Below are 23,292 nucleotides of genomic sequence, written 5' to 3'. Positions count from 1 at the left end.
GGGCACTTTCCATTTGTTAGAACTGGCCAGTCAGACTAATATATTCGAGAACTGAATTCCGTTGTTAGTCTCATTTGTCTTGTCAAATGAGGCATTGCATGAATAATATACACTGTTGTGGTAGATTGATGGGAAAATCTCGCGGAAAAGGCTCATTTCCCATTCAAAACCACCAGTTTTGACTAATGGAAAGCAACCTAAGTCATGGTTCCATTTGCATACAATTGAACCTCCACTAACGTAGACAGACAATTTTCACAAGTGTGGCCTGTTCCAGACATGGTTAGTTGGGGAGCAGCACAAAGAGCAGGAAGTGAAAAAATTGACTGGGCTAGCTGCCTGTGGGGGGGGGGGGACTTGACCTATGTTTAGGTATAGGGGTGCCGCTAAGGGTTTTAAACCCTGACCCTGTTAAGGACAATAAAAACATAAAATACCTACCCTGTGAAAGACAACACCTCCTATATTAAGACCCTATTTAGGACAAAGGACAACATCGACAATCATTTACTCTTTATTGTAATTGCGTCCTGTACCCGATGTTTGACGCATTGAAATGCAAACACCAATCCCAGCGGATAAAATAATGCTTTTCATTGAAGCGAAAGCAAAAACAATGTAAATACTCAATGACAGTCTTGCAGCCATACCCTGTCTAGGACAGGTTCAGACCCTGTTTAGGACAGAAGAGCTTGAAATTATATAGTTACCCTGTTCACGGCCAGAGGAGTCAAAAACCATACCCTATCCAGTGGCACGTTCCCGTATATAGGCCATATAGGCCCCGGGGCTTCACCGCGGTCAAACGTCTCAGGCAGGTTTTCTTTCCCATTTCGCCGTTTTTTGTTCAAATTGAAGTGATTACGAGCAAGGATAGATAAAAATAGTTGCCGGTGAAAGCATATCCCATTCCCTCAGGTAAACCAGTGTTTTCACTTTTTGAAGTTCGCTCCGAGGTGCTTTGACAATGGCACTGACAATCCGATATCGCTATTTTCAAACAGAGAACTTTTTAAGCTCCAAAAACTTAGTAAACCCGTAGGATACCGGTTATGTATCGAACTTTGAAGTGTGAAAATTAAAACCTTATCTTTGCAGTGCTTTTCTTATTTTTTGCATATTTCTTCTTGACCGCGGTGGACCCCGGGGCTAGCTGTAGGGACATGGCCCAAACCCTTTGGGTTTTTTTTCCACTCGCCATTCTTTGCACTTATCCCTTGTAATGTGTTGTTCCAAAAATTGTCCATACCCCTTCCACGAAAGGTTTTTTATTTCAATTCCCACACCCCCCTGGAAATTCCAGTTAGGCCCCATACTTTCCTTTAAAAATTTTGGCTTTTGAGATCCCCCACCCCCTCGGAATTTCCACTGACCTTCCATGGGGTGGGTATAGATATTTTTTGGAACTGCACAATGTGAAAATGGGGGTAACATTGCAGTGTTCAACCTCAACTGAGGGAAGGGAAACAACTTCTAGACTGAGTTACCAAGAGCTCTGAGAAATCGAGGGCCAGAAAAATTGGGATGCCACAATAGTCATTGCTTTTGTTTATATATCTACAACCATAGAAAGAAGTAGTTTGGACGCTTACACCAAAAAGATAAAATTGCACTGCAGATGCTTGACGCTTAAACTTTCTGAATGACACATGCAAACATTTTACGAGGTCCCCCTCCCCCTTTCAATGTTGAATCCATTGTGGCTAAGGATTGTCTGTGCAATATGTTCGAGAGCTCAACATTGAGAAAGGGAATGGGGAGACAAGGAATTAGTTTGGTAATCGTGCCAACACTTTTGAAGATGGTTGCTAGAAACAAAATGTACTTTGCAGATGTGCAAGTTTGTAACTTGTGTGTAAATGAATTTTTATTCTCAGTGTACCATCAGTTGGCCATGTGCAGTCAATAAAATTCTCTTATGATCGGAAGATACTGGCAATCCAACGATCCTTAAAAGTTGTGGTAAGAGGACCTGTAATGAATAGCAATTTATAAAACATTGATTGACATGCCCTAGCAACCCTCCAAGTTAAGACCATTTTAGTCGCCATGGCGACTAAAATTTTGGAGCTGGCGACTAAATTGGAACCAAAGTTGCCAGCCTGGCGAATAAAATTGAGAAGAAAAATTGAAAGTGTGAGCTTATTTCAGTGACTAAAATTTTTCACTGGCGACCAAACTGGCGACCAAACAAGCAGTCGGTGGCCAAATGGCCACTAAGGAAAAAAATAAACTTGGAAGGTTGCCTAGCCTGAGTCAATAGCTGCCAAGCCAGCTAATATGAGTACTTTGTAAATCAGTTCTACAAGGCCACATTTTAAAACTATTTTCAGGTCACAATTATTCCAAAGTGACACCAATTGATTAACAATTTACGAATAAAAAAATTATTAAATAAATATCGATTTTCAGTTGACTAATCTCGTTAGTATTTGATATTTAGCTCGGTAATATTTGAATATTAAATACTGTAACTCTCCCTATCCAATTTTATTTGCCTCCCTTCTCTTGCTTTGCGTAGGAGTTCATTAACTTTGCTGATGGAAATGACAGCCAACAGTACAGCCAGACATGCAAGGTAAGAAGTTAGTTTACATGTATTATACAGTCACCCTGCTGCTCTGCCAGGGAGATAAACCCCAAATGTTGGAGGTGCACTGGATTGAGCAGTCCAGGTTTGAACACTGGCCAGGGCACTGTGTTGTTTTCTTGGGCAAAACACTTTACTCTCATAGGGCCTCTCTGCATCCAAGTGTATAATGGGTACCAGCGAAATAATGCTGGAGGAGGGAGGGGGGGGGGGTAACCCTGCAATGGACTAGCATCCCATCCAGGGAGGAGTAGAAGTACTCCTAGTTGCTAAATGCTACGTAGACCAGGATAAGCGCCAGTCCGATTGGTCACTTGGCTCGTATTCAAACGCTTTTTATGCCCCATATGTCAAAAGACCAAAATACAAAATACAGCCCTTTGCTAATTGGTTCTCTAGAACTTCTCTGAATGTCGCTCTTAATTTGATGTGTGGGTTTGTTAACATCTTGTATGCTAATGCAGAACTTTGATAGTTCATGCGATGCTCTTATTTCATTATTTTTGTTCATAGTATTCTGTCTTCTTCTCTACAGAGCAAATCTGCCCATGTTATTGGCTTCAACTGGACTAATTTAAATGAAATTGTCTTCATCACAAACCAGGGACTGGAATTTTATCAGGTATGAAATAATGGTTCTCTAAGCCTTGAATTCTATATTTATGAATCATACCATTTGTAAATATGTTTACAATGATAAGATTAAATTTTATGAAGATATTTTAAGTTTTATGTTCTTGTTTATTCTTTTTTTAAGGTTTTGCCAGAAAAACATAGTCTGAAAATGATCAAGAACTACAGTGTTCAAGTGAACTGGTTTGTCTTTTTGGTAAGATTGTGAATGCTATTCACTTTGCCAGATTTGTTTTGTTGACTTTGTTGATTTATAGCTGCAGTGGCAATTTGTTAATATACGTTTTGCCAAGTAACAACTAATGAATATGTTTATGACATTCACACTAATACTAATGAAAATGTAGATTATAAGTTTTAAGGACCCCAGTCAGCCACGTTTTAGTTTACATATGAGAATTTCGGTATTTTATTTTATGCAGACCGTGTCTAAGCGAAAGAGATCACTGTGAAACTGCTTGTGGTAATTAAGCAAACTTCCAGTAATACAACTTACAGCAATGCAATAAGATTTCACTTCGCCATACAGCTTTCATAATTTTGATGGGACCGAAATTGCCGGAGGCTGACTAGGGTCCTTCAATATTAATAAATTATGTTGTAGTTTTAAATTTTTATTTTTCCTTTGTACAGATCATGCAACTGCGTATCAGGAGAATAAAAAGAAGAAAAAAATTCATACCCAAAAGAAAAAAATTATTTAACAAGAACATATTATTATTCATAATAATAATAATAATAATAATAATAAATAATAAATATATTTTTATAGCGCCTATCCGGCCTGCTCGGCGCTCAATGTTATATATATATAAACATGTAAGCTGATATCAAACATGAAGAAGCTGGAAAGGAACGTGAGTGAGAACAGTCACACACGGAGCAGTAGGCGGCGGCCGAGACCATGACGGGGGGGGGTGGCGTGAGAGTGTGATGATCGGAGGGTTCTGCACTTTGAATGTGATACATTTTGTGATTTTCTTTTTCTCAAAGCCTGAAAGTGCTGTGCTTTTGCTGTCATCATCAGGACTAGGAAATGTTATTCATCCTTATCACTTTAGAGTAAGTTGTGCTTCGGCACTTTTCAAAGAAGAGTTGAAAAACATAATATCAATGAAAGTATTTGGAAGTTGATTGTATAACGCTGCCGTCATCGGTGGACATGTTGTTTCGCTGTCACACAGCGGCTCGGCGCAGGCGGCGCCACAGGGCAAACCTAATCTAAATCGCGATATTTAGAATGGGGTCCCCTCGCTCCCCTCCCTCTTTCATACATCGCATCCCCTCCTCTAACAAGAAGTGATTGTCTTTTATTAGGTCTAGGAAATAAATGGCAATTTTCTCTGCATCAATCTTCCAAACATCAATATATGTTGAAAAAATCAGAAATGACTGGCAAAATTTAATATTCAAATTGGTATATAAACACAATGAGAGGGAAATTATTCATTCTGTGATTCAAGATACTTGGAGAAAGAATTCCAAGGTTTTTCGACAGAAGTTGACTATCTTAGTTTACATCTCTTCAATGGCGGGGAGTCCTGTTGGGATAACTCAAAGTTCTTTTCCTGAGTAGCTAATGTATAATGACCAGTAAAGAATGGATCTTTTTTCGTAAGGTTGTTATGCATGGAATTATTGCCAGCAATGATTTGTATTGATTTATTTTTTCTTGTTGTAAATTTTGACATATAGGCAGGGTCTGTGATGCGGCTTCCAAAGTTTGAAGTTGACCTTCCTGCAGCTTCTAAAGCACAGAAGACTGGTCTGTTAGAGAGGGATGTTACTCTTGCAAACATGTGAGTCCTATGGGGGAAACCAGGGCTGTCATTAAGGGCCTTAACCCATAACACCTGTTTACAGCTTAGTTCACTCGATGTTACTGGACGTGAAGGTGTCGGTTGGTGTTATGTTACACCTGCATACAGAGCGAAATGCTATAACGTCAATGTAACGGCTGCTAAAAAACTTAATAGCAGCCCTGGAGAAACTACATTGTACAGTTATCCATTACCTCCTAGGAGTGCCATTGAATGAGTACTTGTTTTATGAAATATTTTTATTAGACAAGTCTAACTTGGGGAAAAATAAAAAAAAAATTGCCAACACCACAGGAAAGTACTAATTGAACAGTGAAGATACTGCGCGATAAGTTAAATTCAAGTGGTTACACACTAGGGTTTCTTATACCGATAAACAGTCCTGGAGGGGGGGGGGGGGGGGGGTCACTCCCTATATTGGCCTATACGGGGAGGCTCCGCCCGAAAGAGGTACCTTTTTAAGGCTTTAGGTATATAAAACGTTAGGTATTTCACAAGTTTAGGCATATGGAAGGGTATGGAAATCTGTCATTTAGGTGTTTCAAAGGGCCTTTAATTAAAGTATTTCAAACAGATGCAATTTATGGCTGTATTATTTCAATTTATTAAGCACTACATAAAAATGATAAGAAAAGTATGTCGTGTTTTAAGTCGATGCCATGTCTCTCAGGTATATGAAAGGGGTACCTTTTTTTGAACAGTAAAAGGTAGAATAAAGGGATACAATTTCTGTCAAAATGGTATATAAAAGGGTGAGGGGTTTGAGCTCAGGGTGGAGCCTCCCTGTACAAAACTTATTTGAGTACCCCCCCCCCCCCCCCCCCTGATAAACAGTACCAGCTGAATTTACTGAACATTACTGCATCTTTCATTTGAGTGTTCATACACCAACTATGTTTTACCCTTTTTGTCGTGTGTGCATATGGTCAGCACCGTCGCATGATTCATTCTGTTTGTTTGAACTCTTCACAGTGATGGTCAACTTTATGTGGTAATCCTCAGAAATCAGCAGAGAAGTTCTACTACTGGGCCAGTTGGTGCTGAGATAGTTCTCTACCAGCTACAGCGGTTAGTCTAAAGTTTATTCTTGCAGTAGCCTAATAAATGACTACATCATTTATTAGGCCACCATCCTTCTGTTTTGTTCTTGGTTTTACAAGACACCTTACTTAAATAAGTGTTGCCTCACTCCATCCAGAAGTTTAAAATTATGGCCCTAATATAGCTAGCATCTTTTAGGGGCAACCTGGCAAAATGTTGGGGAGTAATCTGTAAAGCATGGTTTTCACTAGCGACGCAAGCACAAGCACAAGCACAAACGCAAGCACGTGAACAGGAAAAATCAAAGATCTCTATCTTTTTTTGCATGAAGTTAGTATGAGTAGAAGGTTTATCCTGGGCATTGTTGTTCGAACATATCATGGAAGAATTCAAACGTCTTTCAGTTCAAGCATTTTTTTTTTATTTTCGCGGAGGAAATGCTGTATTTGTCAGTCGCAACGGCTGGGTGCTTTAATTGCGACTCATGTACTTTGGCTTGGTTAAAAATGGTAAACTTTGACGTTTGCCTTTAATCGAAATAGTTGTTTCCTTTCGAGTTAGAAAGATTTCTACTCGGCTTAATGCAGGGTTCTCGATAAAGGTTACGCACGACAGAGTTACCTTTTGTTTCGTCACCCAATCTTAACCCCACATTGAGAAGTAAATTTTCGTTTGGATATTACCAAAAGCCGCTTCTCCTTGCGTTATTCTTTACCTTACGGCTACACGTGCCATTTCTAATGACTACATTTCCAGTAAAACAGCTGCTGTTTATTTTTCTAATGGCGATGCATTAACTTCTGAACAGAAGCAAAACCGTTTAGCGTTTACTGCTTCCACCGGAAAAAATTTCACAACAGGCTACAAAAACACTTGTAAATATCACTTAACACATTTAATGATGTTGCAATTCTAAATTGTGCAACTCAGCAGAAATAATCAATTGTCACGAAATGAATTCCCTTTGGTTAACTATTAGCAACGTTTTAGTGTGTGAAAGACTTGTACCAGTACAAAAATTGCATTCTTAATCGTTTTAAACTTCGCTGCCTTCGATCGCTGAACCCATTGCATTCTTAATTGGTTATGTGACGTAAAATTTGGGTACTCACGTTTTTGATTGTTATATATAACGTTTGTAAATTTGACAAGACCACTTTTTTTCTACAAGTACGGAAGTGCTGAAGCACAACTATAGAGTGACACTTTACAAGTCACGCGCTTTGATCACCCACAGCAGAAAGTATTCCCTTGAGAAATTAAAACAGTCCCTTGAGAGTTAACAAGAATGTGGTTCCTTCCGGTTGGCTTCCGGTTCCAGATTACCCCACATACCGTAACTGCTATTCTCCTTATTTTTGCTTGTAAACAAGCAAACAAAGTCGAAAAATGACCTTTGTGCTTGTGCTTGACACAAGTTCAAGCGTAAAGCATCAAAAATCAATATGTTTGTGCTTTTACTTACATTGAAGCTGTATTCACGGTGAAATAATAGCTTATGCTTGTGCCTGTGCTTGTGCTTGCGTCGCTAGTGAAAACCAGACTTAACCGACAAGAGATCTTAGGTGACTCATCAATGCTGGACAAAATCTCTCATTTCCACTGTATGAGGCAAATAGAGGGGTTGAAAAAAAACTACAATGAGATACTTCATGTAGCCCATCAACGGCTACTCCCAGCATCGTAAAACTTGCAGTGATTACAGCTATGTTACAAGAAAGGAATTTTGGAACAGTCTCTAGAGAGACATGTAAAAACATCATGAGTGAAAAGGGCATGATTTACACTCTCTATGTTTGTGAACTCCACTTAATATTCTATAGACACCCACCCAGTCTTGGTTTGATAAAGGCAGGTTTGCAACTGGTGATTTGGATTCTTTTCCCCAAATCTTGGCTGGTTGAGTTTCAAAGTTACCCTTTGCAGAGAAGTACCCTATCACTGATAGATATTTTTTCTATTAAATAATAATATTTTGCTTGTTTTTGTTTTTAATTAGAGATATTCCAGCTAAAAAGGTAGCAGTCCTTCAACTGAACATGATTGGAAGATTTGCAGTTAATGTAGTGGTAGGTTAAAAAAATCATAAGGATTTGAAACTTTTAAATGATAGCCCCCAATGAAAAGCCCACTAAACCATTGCAGAAAGTGTACTTATAAAAAGATTTCTTGATTCAATTCCACAGGACAACCTTGTGATTGTCCATCATCAAGCTTCAAAGGTAATAAGTTTTGTTAAATTCTTTACAGTTATTTTCTCAACAAACAGCAATAACAGTGATTGATCTTCTCGCTACTCTGTATGCAAGGTAGTTGTATATCACAAAAAAACAGTAATTAGTGGCATACAACTACCTCACATACAAAACAGTAATTAGGTAGTAACTGTTTACAATAATCCCATCAACATTCAAGAGGCCATCACAAGGGGTTTTGGGGACAGGTGACATTGTTCCAAAATAGCTAAAAATGTAGCAACAATCTTGTTCCAGAGCAACAACAACTGACGTGGGATCGACAGAAACTAGCACTGAAAGGGTGACTGTATATTTGCGACAGCGACAACGTTTCCCTCGCCAAATAGGCGACAGGTGGGTTGGAAACGAGCCACAAAGCGACATCAGAAACCCCCTTGGAAGGCCTCATTCAAGTTTTGAATAGAGTTGCCCTTTAAACACTGAATTTTGCTTATTTTAAGAATGGAATATTGAAGCAAAGAATAAAATCAAATTAAATTTATTAACTCACCCTTGAGAGGAACACTTGAGATTTTTTTAATGTATAGTGCTTAATACATTAGGTCAGGGCCTAAAATCAGCTGAAATGTGGCACATGTATATGTTGCAGTTAATTTTTGATCTCATTAATTTTTTTAACTAGTTAGTATTTTTTTCTAACTAGTTTTGTTTTTATATTCTAGGTTATCAGTAGAAAAAGTAATACCTCCCCTCCCTTGTCTCACCCCCCCCCATCTTTACTACACCCCCTTACTATCTCTATTAATATTCCCCCTCCTCTAAGTACTATCATCTATTTTTTTTTCTTTTTCTAACCTCACGGTTGAACTCTTGACCTCTGGATTTGCTGTCCAACTCCTTACCACTTTCCACGGTGTTGGATGAACCACTATTTTTTAAAAATATATGACTCCAACCCATACCCTAACCTACCCTCTTATTTTCCTAGTATAAAAAAATTAACTAGTTAGAAAAAATTAACTAGGTAAAATTTAAAATAACTGAGATCAAAAATTAACTGCAACATATACATGTACATCTGTTTGGTCTTTGCAGACATCCATGCTGTTTGATATAAGGCTTGGAGGAGATTTTGATGGACAGATCACATACTTTCAACCAGTGTTAGCACCTCTGCCACTCGAACAAGCGGTTCTTGAGTTAGGTTAGAGATTTGAAAAGCCAAAATATTATATATAAATTAAAATTATTTCCAAAGAAAGAGTCATAATGTTTTAATAAAATCAATGTGTTTTGAAAAGCCAAAATATTATTATAAATTAAAATTATTTCCAAAGAAAGAGTCTCAATGTTTTAATAAAATCTATGTGTTTGAATGTCACAGATACCAGAAAACAAATTACTGGGATCTGGGCCCAATAATTGTTCAAACAGGGTCAAATCCTAACCTTCGGTTAAAAAAAAAAACTATTTTTCATCAAAAAGTCAGAAAAAATTGTAAACATCTTGCCAGATTTCTTTTTTGCCAGTTGCCAGTTTAATTAATTGTATTTTGTTTAATTTTTCAGAAGAGAAAGATTCTACTGGTGCTGTCAGAAAAAAGAGGGTAGTCTGTGACATGTGTATCCTATGATAGACCAATAAGGCAGTTGAAGTGTTTGCTGTACATGCACCGTGTACCATTGCCAGTATTTTATTACTGAATAGACTCTATACATGGTTGCGCAGAGATATAAAATTTATCTTCTCTTGTGCAAATGGATATTTCACGAGTGAGCACAGCGAACAAGTGATATATCGATTTGAACAAGAGAAGATAAATTTATTCTGCTTATTATATAAACCTACTAATAACGAGGTTTTTGACGATTTTCCAAAGATTTCCGACCATTTTCAAAATGTTGTCCGCAGGCCATACGAAGGTTTCCGAACATTTTCCAAACTTTTCTGAAAATTTCCGAAGTTGTCCCGAGATTGCCCAAGATTGCCGAGTAAGATCGGAAGATGTTTCGACTTAATATCGATGAACTTTGGCTCATTGTGCATTAAAACGTGGGAAACTCTGCGAGCGTCAAAAATGATATCACACATGTGTGGATATCATTTTTACCATTTTTATTGATTTGCTTTCACTTACTATACCACTGCAGTTTATATAATAACATGAGATATCTATGGGTTTCCCAAACACAGGGCATTATGCCTGATGATCCCATTTTAAAGCAACTAGAACCAGTAGTATGTAGGATGTCTGCTCAAATGATGAAAAAAAAATTAATTGCACAAAATCACATACTTTTTCTTGTAATGACTACAACAGTGCTACGCTTCTTAACATGTTCTTTTCAGATTCTCAAAACTGGATAGTGTTTCAGCCAAACATCATCATAGACGCTAAACTTGGTATGTTTCAAGCCTGTTACTTTAATGTGTTTCTTCAATTATGTTGTTAAATCATGTTCCTGTACTCTTTGCATTGATTTGATGGTTCATAAGGAGTAATTAAGACATAACAGCTAGCCAAGACAAGAATTAAGTTGTAGGTTATTACTTTAAAGGAGTGGTAACAAGTGGTCGAATAAATAAGTAGCAATTTGCACATCAGATTATTTTTGGTAATGCTGTTTTTCGTTTCTTCAGGCTGTTTATGGCAGGTTATGATAAAGTTGGAGCCCTTGGTAGTTATGATTGGTGACAAGGTAATCCAATATTTGAATATAAACAACTGGTAGAACAATCTGTTATTTAAAATGTTATTATATTACATTCTTATGTTATCATAATAATAATTTATTTTTTCTGTTAGATGTGTTGTGCATCATGTAAACTGACAATTAAAGTGTATATGACATGAAAAATATTTTCTGCTAATTTGAAAGGCCTTTCGAAATACAGAGGAATGGCGTTTTTCTTTTCGAAATATCTTTTTTTGTTTCAGAGATATTGACGTTTTTGTATTATGCAAATTAGATCAGTGATGACGTCACAAGATTTGACTCTAAAAATGGTAAAATACTGAATAAACAATATCTCTAAAACTATTAAAGCAGTGCTCTTGGAACTTGGCACCACAAATGTGCATCACAAAAGAAACAAAATGTTACTCTTAGAGCTGTTGCCATGACAACAGTTTTGCCGCTGGTGCTGTCTCAATAAAAACTGAAATTCCCAGTTTTTGTCTTAAACCAAGAACCATCTAGCGCAGCCAAACCAATGATGGGAATTAAGGCAATATGGGAACTATGTCTGTTCTAAGCAGGACCCTTTGTCTCACTTTAGAGGTCAGATATGGGGATATTTGTCTTTTTGACAGAGAGAGACTGCAGCTGAAAGAGTTGCTATGGCAACAATACTAAGGGTGTCATTTTGTTCCTTTTGTGATGCACATTTGTGGTGCCAAGTTTCAAGAACACTGCTTCAATAGTTTTAGAGATATTGTTTATTCAGTATTTTACCACTTTTAGAGTCAAATCTTGTGACGTCATCACTGATCTGATTTGCATAATACAAAAACGTCAATATCTCTGAAACGAAAAAAGATATTTCGAAAAGAAAAACGCCATTCCTCTGTATTTCGAAAGGCCTTTCAAATTAGCAGAAAATATTTTTCATGTCATATACACTTTAATGAATGCAAGGAGTAACTTAAAATTGTCTTTCACTATAGGGCTTGTTGATTGATTTCTTACTCCTAAGGAAAGAAAGCAAGATGGTGATTTTGACAGTTTTTAAGCAAGGTAAGAGCATATTTAATTTGACAAGGATTTTTATACTAGACTGTTAAGGTGGTACAAATGGCTGAAGCGCAAAAAAAAATTTTTCTCGCAGTTTGGCTTATATTGTACCTTTTGTGTAGTTATGTTGTTATTTTCGGAGTAGAGGCTCGCTGTCCGCTTTTTTTTGGAGAAAGCGAAGATTAAAATTCGTTGTCAGGTCCGCCATTTTGAGCCGCCATTTTGAAATTTTGCGTGTTTACTCGCTTCCGGTCTCGCGAACTGCAGGATGCCATCAAAGCTACAGCAAAGCAACAGACATTGAAAGCTCAGTTAAATCTAAAACAACCAGCTATAACAACAGCGAATACCAATATATTCTCTCATAATACTTTAATATCTCAAATGGTGAAGCTAAATGTATAAACAACCCCTTCCGGGACATGGACACAATCACACAACGAAAAGCGTACCGCGACCAGCAAATAAAAGCTGACAAGTCAATTGAGAAATGTAAGTCTAGACCAGTTTATCTTGCAACTACTTACATGGCCATTTCGGCGAAAATAATTCCACCTTTATTAGAGTATCTTCATACGTATTTTAAAACCGCCAGATCGATCTTGGTTCATTATGAATATATCCCCGGCCAATCCACAACTGAATGTCTTCGTGGGATGTTTTCTCGACGTGGGCTTTTAAGCTAAAATCGAATGTTGATTAGGCCACAACAGCAAAGAATAAACTTCACGTACTACACGAAAAAACGGTTCGGAAACATCTTTGAATTCTTTCCAGCTAATGAAGCATTCGAACCAGCCAGAATACCGTCTTGTCGCGATCGATCGTACGAAAATTATACGCGCGTGTGTGCTGTAAACACAAGAGAACGCCACTGTTGTCGCAGGATATTTCGCTTATCCTTCACAGACTATTTCCACCGAAAAAATAACAAGATTATAGGCAGAAAAACAGCAGAACTTGAATCGCCACGGCGAACCATCTAAATACCCTTGCGTGTGCACTCGATATGTTTACTCGAACACGCGCGATGCTTATGCGTAATGGCAAGTGCGCATTGTTACCGCTGACAAAAGGATCGCAGTGCCATTGTTTATGGCGGTTGCTAGGGACTCTCCTTTTGTTTCTCTCGAAGACACGTAGCACGCTCGAAATACGTCATTTTCTTCGTTTCTTCCACGAAATACGTGACCCAGAAGCCAATGCAGCATGGACAACCGAAAACAAACATGGCGGACAAGAATTGTGCGAACGAAGCCACAAAAACACGCAAAATTTGACGGATTCTCAGCATGTGTGAGACGAAAATAGAAATATTTTCCATGCGTTTTATTGAATTCTTGTGAAATTTGGCAGAGTTAATACACACAAATGGAGCTAAGTTCCCTGACTTAGCCGACATTTTTCGTAGCATCGGATCGATATTATGCCCGATTATGATATGACACGTGACTGGTTTAGAGATGGTCGATTATTTTCCGTAGGAATAACAACTGGATGTCGGCTAAGTCACAGAAGAATTGTTTTTATACAGGTATTTGATAGTACAATGCAGAAAGCTATTCAAAGAAAAGAAATGGAGAAAATAAAGTAATTATTATTTTGAGTGACATTTTAAGGTGTCAATTTTCACACCTTTATGACCGGAAATCGAAAAATTTGAATTCAAATTTGGATTCTACGGTAAAAATTACTATAGAATAGTGAATTTAGGGATTTAAACAAAGTTAATAAAATATCTTAAAATGGGCTCTTTTTAGACGCATTTTAGCCATATGTACCACCTTAAACACTGGGTACCGAAATCTGACAAGTGCAAGAATTTATTCCTGGGGAATTAACCACACTCCTGACACAGATAGGGCAAACATGATTCCTAAACTACTAATTCAGAGGTTTGAAAACTTTACCTGTTGTCTAACACTTTCTGTGACATGGGCATTTCTAGTTTGTTTATTGATTGATTGATATGTTTGTTTGTTTATTATTTAATAGCTTTAACACCAGGAAGACAGAACAGCCTGCCTGTTCTAGCTCGCATGTTTGACAAAGTGAACCTGGCTTACAGAAATTACTCACTGGAAGCAGAACAAGTTGCACAGCAGGTGAGTCAAGTTTAGGTATAAGGTAACATCACCCTATAGGGGAATGTTTGATTGACTTTAAAATAATTGAGTGTAGAGAGGCAGGAAGGGAGGGAGCAACAGAGGGAGAGAAAGTATTGGATGGCAGGATGGTGGGAGCTGGAGAAACAGAGAGAAGAATGAAGGGAGGAGTGAAGCATGTAACAGAGGGCTGGAGAAAGAAATGAATAGATGGAGGAATGAAGGAGAGATAGAGGAGTGGTAAGAAGGGTGAAAGGAGGTCCAGATAGAGGAACAGAGGAATGAATTTAAGGAAAATGGGGAGAGGAGTAGAGGAATAGGGCAGAGGAGGAACAGGGGATTTGAGGGAGGGATAGAGGGTGGAAAGTAAGTATGGATAGAGGAAGGAATGGACAAAGAATGGATAGAGGAATGAAGGGATTTAATCAGAAGGATAAATTGAGGATAGAAGAATGAAGGGACACAATAATGGAGGGGGAGAATGGAGAGAACATTGAACGAAAAAATGATGGCAAAGAGGAAGGAAAGAAAAGATAGAGAACAGGAAGGAAGGAGGAACTAAAGGAGTTACAGAGGGAGGAAAGTATGTAGGTAGGGAGGGAGGGAGGGAAGGAGGGAAGGAGGGGGATGGAGGTCGGTAGGTTAGGTGGAGAGCGAGGGAGGTAGGCAGGTAGGTAGGTAGAAAGAAAGGGAGGGAGTAGGCAGGTAGCTAGGTAGGAAAGGAAGGAGGTGTGTAGGTGATAGTTTGTCTTTTCACTGACAATGTTGTTTTATTTCTCAAGTCAAGTGATGCTTCCAAGGGCCAATCACCTCAAAAACAGCTTACCAGGTTAGTGAATTCACTTCCGCTTGTTTGTGAGCACATAATGCTGGAAATTAGTAAACAAACAACTGCAAGCAAGGCTGATCAGCCTTGCTTGCAGTTGTTTGTTTGTTATTTGATCAGATCTCTCAGTAGGTCCTACGAATAGCAGCATTATCGTTTGTGGTCCCTTGCAGTTTTAGTCTTACTGAAAATACACCACTTTCATAATGGCGGCCAATTTATTTATTCTTTTATATGTATGTTAATTAGCCCTACTGGCCTCGTTTTAGAGTAAAAATTCTTTTGAATTTTTCACATGCTGACGAGGCCAGTAGGGCTAATTAACATACATATAAAAGAATAAATAAATTGGCCGCCATTATGAAAGTGGTGTATAAGTAGCTAAATCATTGTGTAAACATTAACTTTATTCTTTCTAATAAAAACAATAAAAAACGTTCACTGGCTAAAAATATTAAAAACAATGAGCTTTCGGCTGTCGCTCTACAGCCTTCGACGTATAAAAAATTGAATACAAAATGGATAAAATATATACAAGAAAGGTGTGATAAAAAGAAAATAATGAAAAACAAAAGCGAAGTAAAAATGAAGTACAAATTATTCTTTCTGTTGTAAATTTCTTGGGATATGGTTTTTCTCTGGATGATGCCTATTTTGTTAACATGTAAAAGTGAAGGCTTGTGGTCTTTATAATTTTGTAGGTGTCAGACAGTCGTTACTCAAGAAGACATGTATTCTCATGTGCTCTCTATGTTTGTTGAGAATAAGGTAAACATGTATTTTATGTACAAAGTACCTTTACTGAGTATTTTTAATTTATATTTAGAACGATACAACTGTTTGAACTGTATTTGTAGTAAATAATAACATTGTTCAACAATGACATGAGCATGGGACAAATAAAAAATCTGAGTCGACCACAGGAATGGAACCCATGGCCTTCCAGATACAGGTTGGTTGCTCTAACCAACTGAGCTACGAGAGACTCGTGGTGAGCTGAGCCATTTATTATATAGGGGATATTACATGGTTGCGCGGAGATATGAAATTTATCTTCGAGTGTTCAAATCGATATCTCACGAGTGAGCGCAGCAAACGAGTGGGATATTGATTTGAACACGAGAAGATAAATTTCATATCTCCAAGCAACCATGTAATATTCTGTTTATTATATAAACCTACTAATTACGATGTTTTTGACGATTTTCTGAAGATTGCTGACCATTTTCCGAAGATTTCCGAAGATTTGCAAAATGTTGTCCAAAGGTCGTACGAATGTTTACATTTTCCGAACTTTTCTGAAAATTTCCGAAGATATCCGAAGATTGCCAAAGATTGCCGAGGAAGATCCGTAGATGTTTCGACTTTATATCGATCTACTTTGGTTCATTTAGCATTGAAACAGGGCAAACTTGTCAGAAAATGTTTCGAAATCGATATCTTCACATGTGAAAATAACATGTTATTTTCACGTGTGAAGATATGATTTTTTTCGTGCGAAAGATTTCTTGGTATTTCACTGATGTTTATATAATAAGTTAATATATGACATGCATCCTGCATACTGCTAGGATCAACAATAATTGTCAAAATCATCAAGTTGTATAAATGTGATATGAAGTTGTGTTTAATAGGAACTTACAGTTTCTCTAGTGACTGAATAAATGAAATTAATTTACACAGTTGAGGGAAACTACAGTTGACATGATCCCCACTGTGAGCCCACCAATCTAAGCAATTGGGGAAAAAAAGCCTGAAAAATGCAGGGCTTCAACTGGACTTGAACTCCTGACCTCTGCGATACCAGTGCAATGCTTTACCAACCAAGCTATAAAGCCACACATTGGGAGCTGTTTATTCCTCAGGCGCTCTGTGATTGTCTTCATAACTCAGTTGGTAGAGCACTGTATTGGCATCTTAGAGGTTACAGGTTAGAATCTTACTGAAGTCATGCTACCCGTACTTTAAATTCTGTGAGGTATATAAAATTAAGCCATTTGATTTCCTTTTATAGGATATTAAGTATAAATTCATGGTTGCTGTGTTGGTGGAATACATTCGCTCACTAAATCAGTTTGAGATTGAAGTAGAGGTAAGAATTAAGGTCGTGCAGGACCCTTGCTCATTAATAAATTCATTAATTAGTCAAATTTCTTGTTGGAGTGCTCTCTTGTAAAGCTTTAATTCACTACATTTTGAATATCGATTCCTCTAAAATTTAATAAGGATACTCAGGGAAGATGGAATTACATCATGATTGTCCTTTTACTGAGAGATGACCGTTGTCTGTGATGTTACAAGCCCTTAAAAGTTTAACTGAAGATAATGCGATTTTGTGTTCAAGTTTTCAGCTAGCACACGCACCGAATTAAATGATTATATAGCCTAGTGATAAATCGTAACTTCTTTTGTGCTCCCACAAGAACGAAATTTTCGAATTCAAAAATTGCTACAAGTTAATGGCTTCTAAGAGAGTAAAAATGTGAAATCTAAACTTTGAAACATTCTATCTCATTTTGAGAAGGAAATTTAAAAATTCGCTCAAGCCAGAGCACAATAGAGTACACCAAGTTTATGTTGAAATTCTATATCGAAGGAGAAAACTAAAATAGAAGGTTTTGAAAAATAGAAGGTTTTGAGGCTTCTGAAGACCTTCCGAGTCAATGTTTACAACAACGTGTGATATATTCAAAGCTGTGAATCTATTTATGATAATTTCCTATGTTTCAGCGCACATGGCACAAAGCTGAAAACAATAACTAGAAATTACTTGTACAAAAGAGTTTAAAAACAAACATTCTCATGAATATTTCGTTTGTTGTCGGCTTCAGTCGCCCAGCAGTTCGTGCATACTCTTTAAATAAATACATACTAATGATTGCAAGGGTCCTGCGCGACCTTAAATAATAATGTTTTGGGTTATAAGATTGTTGAGAAAACACTTGTGGTGTACTAATGCAGTAACAGTGGTACAGGTACCAATTTTTATTAGTCCATCAGTGAACTGGCTTTCCACTTGTGCCCCACAATTTTGTGGGGAGCTATGTAGGTGCAAATTCTTGGTCTCTGGTCCAGAACTTGGGGCAGATGCACTTACCTTACGTTAAAGCCAGACAAATATACATTGTACACTGTTTTGAGTAAAACAAAGTAATGAAGGTGTTTTATTGCCGGCATATAACAAACCAGAAACTGCCTTCTGATCTGGTACCTAAAGACCTCAAAGTTTCAGAGAGGCTTCAGTTTATTACCTTATTGTTACTTATTTTTGCAGGAACTTAATTTCGCGATTTGGCTAAAAATACATAATTAACTTAAAAAATACAATAGAAAACGTTTGAAATAAATTTTCGCGGGTTTTTAATTTCACGATTTTTTGAAAATCGCGAAATTCGCGAAAGAGAGGTCCCGCGAAAATAAGTAACAATAAGGTAACTGTCATGTCTTATGTTATATGCACTAAACCTCTCGCCATCTATTGATCTGTTTATTTTGCCTTGACAGCACTATCTTTATGAGTTGATTATCAATCTTCTTGTACACAACAAATGCTTCTATCAGTTGCATCAGGTATGTTGACCTCTTTTTTTAAAATTTTAAATCTACCTATTACAGCTGAATCCTAATAACTTGAACCTTCAATAACCCAAACCTCCCACTAACTGAAACCTTTTTAGATTCCCTTCCAGGTCATTTTCCTACTAAACCTATCCTTGATAACTCACCCCCCTCCCCCCGATAACAATAACCTTAACAATTGATTCCTTTTGAGGTGTAAGTTATCAGAAACCAATAGCATATGCAAAAGTCTTGCTTTTGTTAACAAACCAGTTCTTGTCCTGTTTTAGTTCCTGCAGTATCATGTCATAAGTGACTCCAAACCACTGGTAAGAGAATCAACTGTGTTTTAAAATGAAAGAATTAATTTAAAAGAAACTAAAGTATTTGAAAATACTAAACCTTATTATTTACTTGTTTGTATTGCATCTTGTTTCATATTAAATGCGCGCTCCCAGAGATTTCATGAACTATGAACATTTTTAAGTGATTACACTGTTAGACAATTGATGCTACACTATAAGAATAAATATTTGTTACCATTTAATTTGGTTCATGTCAGGGTTCTTAGGAAGGTTGATGTATAAATTTAGTTCAGTGTCTGTGGTTGAGCCCTGAATGTCATTCACAGTCCATTGTGTTGTTGGGCAAGACACTTTAGGGCCTGTTTACATGGAGGGAGGGTGCTCGGCTAACCGAGTTACTCGGCTATAGCCCGCCTTTACATGCAAAATTCACCTGTAGCCCTTCTACCTGAGATGAGACAGCATCATTGAAGCGTGTCACGGCGTGGGAAAACCATGTAGCTCTATTATTTTGCAGAGAAGTATGACTTTTTACTGAGTAATCAAGGCTAGCCATCTTCAAACCCATTTTACTTTGATGTCCAAGCTCTTAAAAATTTACTGCATCCATTTTTGGGGAAATTCTTGAATTGAAATTCCAACGGTCTTTTGTCGCCAAATTGAAATAAAATTTGTTGTTTCATGAATAAGGATAATCTTTCCTATGAAAATTTTGAATTAATTAGCTGTTGCTCAAAGAAATGTTTTTGCTTACAGATAAAACTAATTTGATCTAATTTTGGTCAAATAGCACTGTATGGGTCTATAATTTATACATTTTATGCCATTTACTTCAAATTTAATTTAAGAACTCGTGAAATTAAATTAAAATAAAAAAATAAAAATTAAATCAAATTAATGAAATGAGAAATAAATATTATATTAAAATGAAATGAAATGAAATTTTATTAAAATTAAATAATGTTAAACTTAAAATAAAATTAAATAAAATTTAATTAAATTAAAATTAAAATAAAATTACAATTAAATTACAATTAAATTAAAATAAATTAAAATTAAATTAAAATTAAATTAAAATTAAAATTTAATCAAATTAAATTAAAATGAAAATTAAATTAAATTAAATTAAATTTAAATTTAATCAAATTAAATTAAAATTAATTAAAATTAAAATTAAATTAATTAATTAAAATTAATTTAAATTAAATTAAAATTAAAAATTAAATTAAAATTAAAATAAATTAAAATTAAAATTAAATTAAATTAAATTAAATTATTCATGAAGTAATCTCTATTTGCTTTCCATTGGATAGTGATTTATCCAGTGGATAGCGTTACCCACCCTTTGAACAACTGTGACCAGGGGTATAAATGGATGCTGGGGGGTAACTGCAATGGACTAGCATCCCATCCAGGGGGGAGTAGAAATACTTCTAGGTGCTTCATGCTATTAAAACTGGGATAAGGTTTTGGCTTAATGGGTCACTGGGTTCAAACAGGGACTGACGTTTTTGCTGTTGTTATAGAGTTGAACCTCATTGTGTTTTTATTACAGGCATGCCTCATGCTGTCCCTTGAAAGTACTTACCCTCCAACTTACCAGCTAGCCTTGGACATGCTGAAGGTATATTTTTTAAATATTGAACAGATGCATTTAACTAAAAACATCTTGAGTCTTATTTATGGAGAATCTATTTTCCTAGAACCCTTTTAAAAGATTTTTATGAGCTTCCTTAGCCTCACCTACGAGACAATAAGTACATAATAATAGTTGTCACTTTTTTTTCATTTATTAATTATTTTTCAGAGACTTAACACAGCAAATGAGGAAATAGTGGAGGTTCTCCTTTCTAAAAGGCAGGTTAGTCACAAGAGACAACCATCCGCAGATTAAGCATGCTCAGGGGGGTACTCCCTATATAATGGCCTATACGGGGAGGCTCCACCCGAAAGGGGTACCTTTTTCAGGCTTCAGGTATATAAAAGGGTAGGGATTTCACAAGTTTAGGTATACAAAAGGGTATGGAAATCTGTCATTTACTAGGTTTTTAAAAGGGCCTTTAATTAATATTTCAAACAGATGCAATTTATGGCTGTGTTATTTTAATTTTATTAGTAAGCGCTACATGAAAATGAATGACAAGAAAACGTTGTGTTCTGACTAAGACTATGCCATGTCTTTCAGGTATATAAAAGGGGTACCTTTTTTCAGTAAAAGGTATACAAAAGGCATACAATTTCTGTCAAAATGGTATATAAAAGGTTAAGGGGTTAGAGCTCAAGGCGGGGCCTTCCCGTATAAAACGTTTTTGAGTGCCCCCCCCCCCCCTACAGGTAAGCATGCTGATTACACTTTTAGAGCCTTAAACCTATTCTTTTTTTGCATTTATATTCAATCGCATGTGTTTTCTCTTTTTCCAGCTCTTGCCTGCTTTACGTTACATCCGTGCTATAGGCGCAGAAGATTCTGCTTCTCCTCGAAAGTTCTTAGAAGCTGCTACAGACCCTGAGGACTCCATGCGTTTTTATACTGGTATGTCACAGACAATAATCAATCATAAATGTTATTAGCTATAGGGCATTGCAGGGATGTCGCTAAGGGCCGGCTGCCAGCTAATTTCACCGGCTGAAAGAGAACTTAAATCTGGCCAAAATTTCACATGAAGACAGAGACTTTGGTAAACTTTTAGAGCCGCCAAGGCCAGAAAAGCCAGCTGGGCTTGTTGATGAGCCAGCTTAGTGTTTTCTTAGCTACATCCCGGGATTGAGTTCTTCAGTCCTTGCTGTCCATAAGTCTGGAATGAACATAAGAGTGTTCAAACTTGCAACTGGTTCAATTTTTGACTGATGCAATTGTTGTTGTTGTTTTTTACTTGAAACTACATCTATCAAGAGATTTTTGAGCAGACAACGAAAGTGACAAGAGTAAACACAAAGGTGGATTAAAGGGGGTGGGGTGGACTGGATAGCTAGGTACCCACTAATTTGGTCCCCACCCCTAGCCTACGCCCCCCCCCCCAAAAAAAAAAAAAAATAAAAAATACTGGATCTACCCCTAAAACTAAGGGAATTCCCAACTAGGGGATATTGTCTTGGTGTACCACCAAATTATCACGATGTATAGGCATGTGTTGTTTTTTTTTTCTGTTGACAAGAAATAAAAAATGCATGCGTTGAGTGGGTCCACAGTAATAAGTTGTTTGTGAGTGTGTAAGGTGTGCTTTAAAAGAAGGAGCTAAAACAATCACAGAAAGTAAAATGTAAATAAATTACAGAAGGCTTCCGACACGTCTCTGAAATGAAAGAAAAATTACATGCCCCGAGCAGGATTCGAACCCGCGTCTCCCTGTTACTAGTCAGGCGTGATATCCACTACACCATCGGGTCACCACGCTGGATACGTGGCAACTTATAGGTGTGTATTGGATCGAACACGGTCAATCCACAGGGCATTTTTTTTTCTCTCAATCTCAATCAGTTTTCTCAATTCTCAATCAGTCGTTATTCTTCCCTTAGTTTGTTAAGTTCCTTCCATTTACTTATGTTAAATATTTTTATACCTTCTTCTTTGTTGCAGTGTACAAGTTTTTCGAACAACGAAATGTGCGGCTGCGTGGAAGTCCAGACTTTGCTCCAGGTTGGTATAAAGTTTTTTCAGCCATCACTGTAGTTGCCTTTAGATTAATTCTGAATATGAGTCACGAATGAACTTACTGTAAGGGTAGATTGGGAAGTAGAGTGTTTTTCACTTGAGTGTCTAAAGTTTGATTGGCTTTGGAAAAATCTCGCGCCACTTTCTCAGCCAATCAGAACTAAAACCAAAACCAATCGTGACTCGCTCGCGCACGTTTTCCCGCGCTTCGTGCCGGCTACATGTATTTGCTTGGAGTTTTGATTGGTTCACTGGTTTGTCTGTGTCCTTTGTGATTGCTCAGCCGGAGTAATTACTTTGGTTTTGGTTTTACGACACTCAATTGAACGGGAGCTGCTCTAATCCCTCCGTTTGGTTTTACAATTCTCTGCATAATTCCTCTACAGCATGTGGCACAATAAAGAGCATTTCTTTTACCCCAAGATTGTTCAAACCGTGGTATGGTATTTACAGTTTATCATATCTGTCTTTTTTGCAGGTGAACACTGTGATGCATATGTGAAAAAGTTTGAGTTTCTGTTTGGAACAAATCGTACTGCACAAGTCCCAAATAATGGAGGGATCAACTGAACCTAAGTTTTGGCCATGCAGTGGAATCAATAATTTAAGGGACAAACTGAATGCAAAGTTGAACTTGACAATGAGAAATAAGTGTATGGCTGGACTTCAGTCTGCAGTTTTTTTAAAAGTACGGTATGAGCTTGATAGCTTCAATAAGCAAGCTGGATTACATGAATTGTGCACAATCAAAAAACAGGACAATGAAAATTGACACTTCAAAATTTTTATTTCAGCTCTTGTTTTGCTCTTTAATTTACTGTTACGACCTT

General features: G+C 37.0%; 1 protein-coding gene across 1 annotated transcript in view; it reads left to right on the top strand.

Annotated features, from left to right (window-relative positions):
* The window catches only part of LOC144645311 (regulator of MON1-CCZ1 complex-like), a 24,315-nt gene extending 1,023 nt beyond the window's left edge, over positions 1 to 23,292 (top strand). The window contains exons 3-27 of the mRNA XM_078504840.1: positions 1,878 to 1,962; positions 2,522 to 2,578; positions 3,126 to 3,212; positions 3,348 to 3,419; positions 4,217 to 4,285; positions 4,919 to 5,022; positions 6,016 to 6,111; positions 8,084 to 8,153; positions 8,271 to 8,306; positions 9,378 to 9,486; positions 9,851 to 9,904; positions 10,632 to 10,685; positions 10,923 to 10,981; positions 11,950 to 12,019; positions 14,012 to 14,121; positions 14,904 to 14,950; positions 15,649 to 15,715; positions 16,962 to 17,039; positions 18,452 to 18,517; positions 18,796 to 18,834; positions 20,366 to 20,434; positions 20,618 to 20,671; positions 21,232 to 21,343; positions 22,388 to 22,447; positions 22,941 to 23,292. Coding sequence (XP_078360966.1) covers positions 1,878 to 1,962; positions 2,522 to 2,578; positions 3,126 to 3,212; positions 3,348 to 3,419; positions 4,217 to 4,285; positions 4,919 to 5,022; positions 6,016 to 6,111; positions 8,084 to 8,153; positions 8,271 to 8,306; positions 9,378 to 9,486; positions 9,851 to 9,904; positions 10,632 to 10,685; positions 10,923 to 10,981; positions 11,950 to 12,019; positions 14,012 to 14,121; positions 14,904 to 14,950; positions 15,649 to 15,715; positions 16,962 to 17,039; positions 18,452 to 18,517; positions 18,796 to 18,834; positions 20,366 to 20,434; positions 20,618 to 20,671; positions 21,232 to 21,343; positions 22,388 to 22,447; positions 22,941 to 23,032 — 1,816 coding nt within the window. The 3' untranslated portion in view covers positions 23,033 to 23,292. The remainder of the gene's footprint in view (positions 1 to 1,877; positions 1,963 to 2,521; positions 2,579 to 3,125; positions 3,213 to 3,347; positions 3,420 to 4,216; positions 4,286 to 4,918; positions 5,023 to 6,015; positions 6,112 to 8,083; positions 8,154 to 8,270; positions 8,307 to 9,377; positions 9,487 to 9,850; positions 9,905 to 10,631; positions 10,686 to 10,922; positions 10,982 to 11,949; positions 12,020 to 14,011; positions 14,122 to 14,903; positions 14,951 to 15,648; positions 15,716 to 16,961; positions 17,040 to 18,451; positions 18,518 to 18,795; positions 18,835 to 20,365; positions 20,435 to 20,617; positions 20,672 to 21,231; positions 21,344 to 22,387; positions 22,448 to 22,940) is intronic.

This window comes from Oculina patagonica, chromosome 3 (assembly GCF_052425735.1).
Source record: "Oculina patagonica isolate OP01 chromosome 3, crgOcupat, whole genome shotgun sequence".
Taxonomy (NCBI): domain Eukaryota; kingdom Metazoa; phylum Cnidaria; class Anthozoa; order Scleractinia; family Oculinidae; genus Oculina; species Oculina patagonica.
The sequence above is the reverse complement of the archived record's forward strand: the minus strand, read 5'-3'. Positions and strand labels throughout refer to the sequence as shown.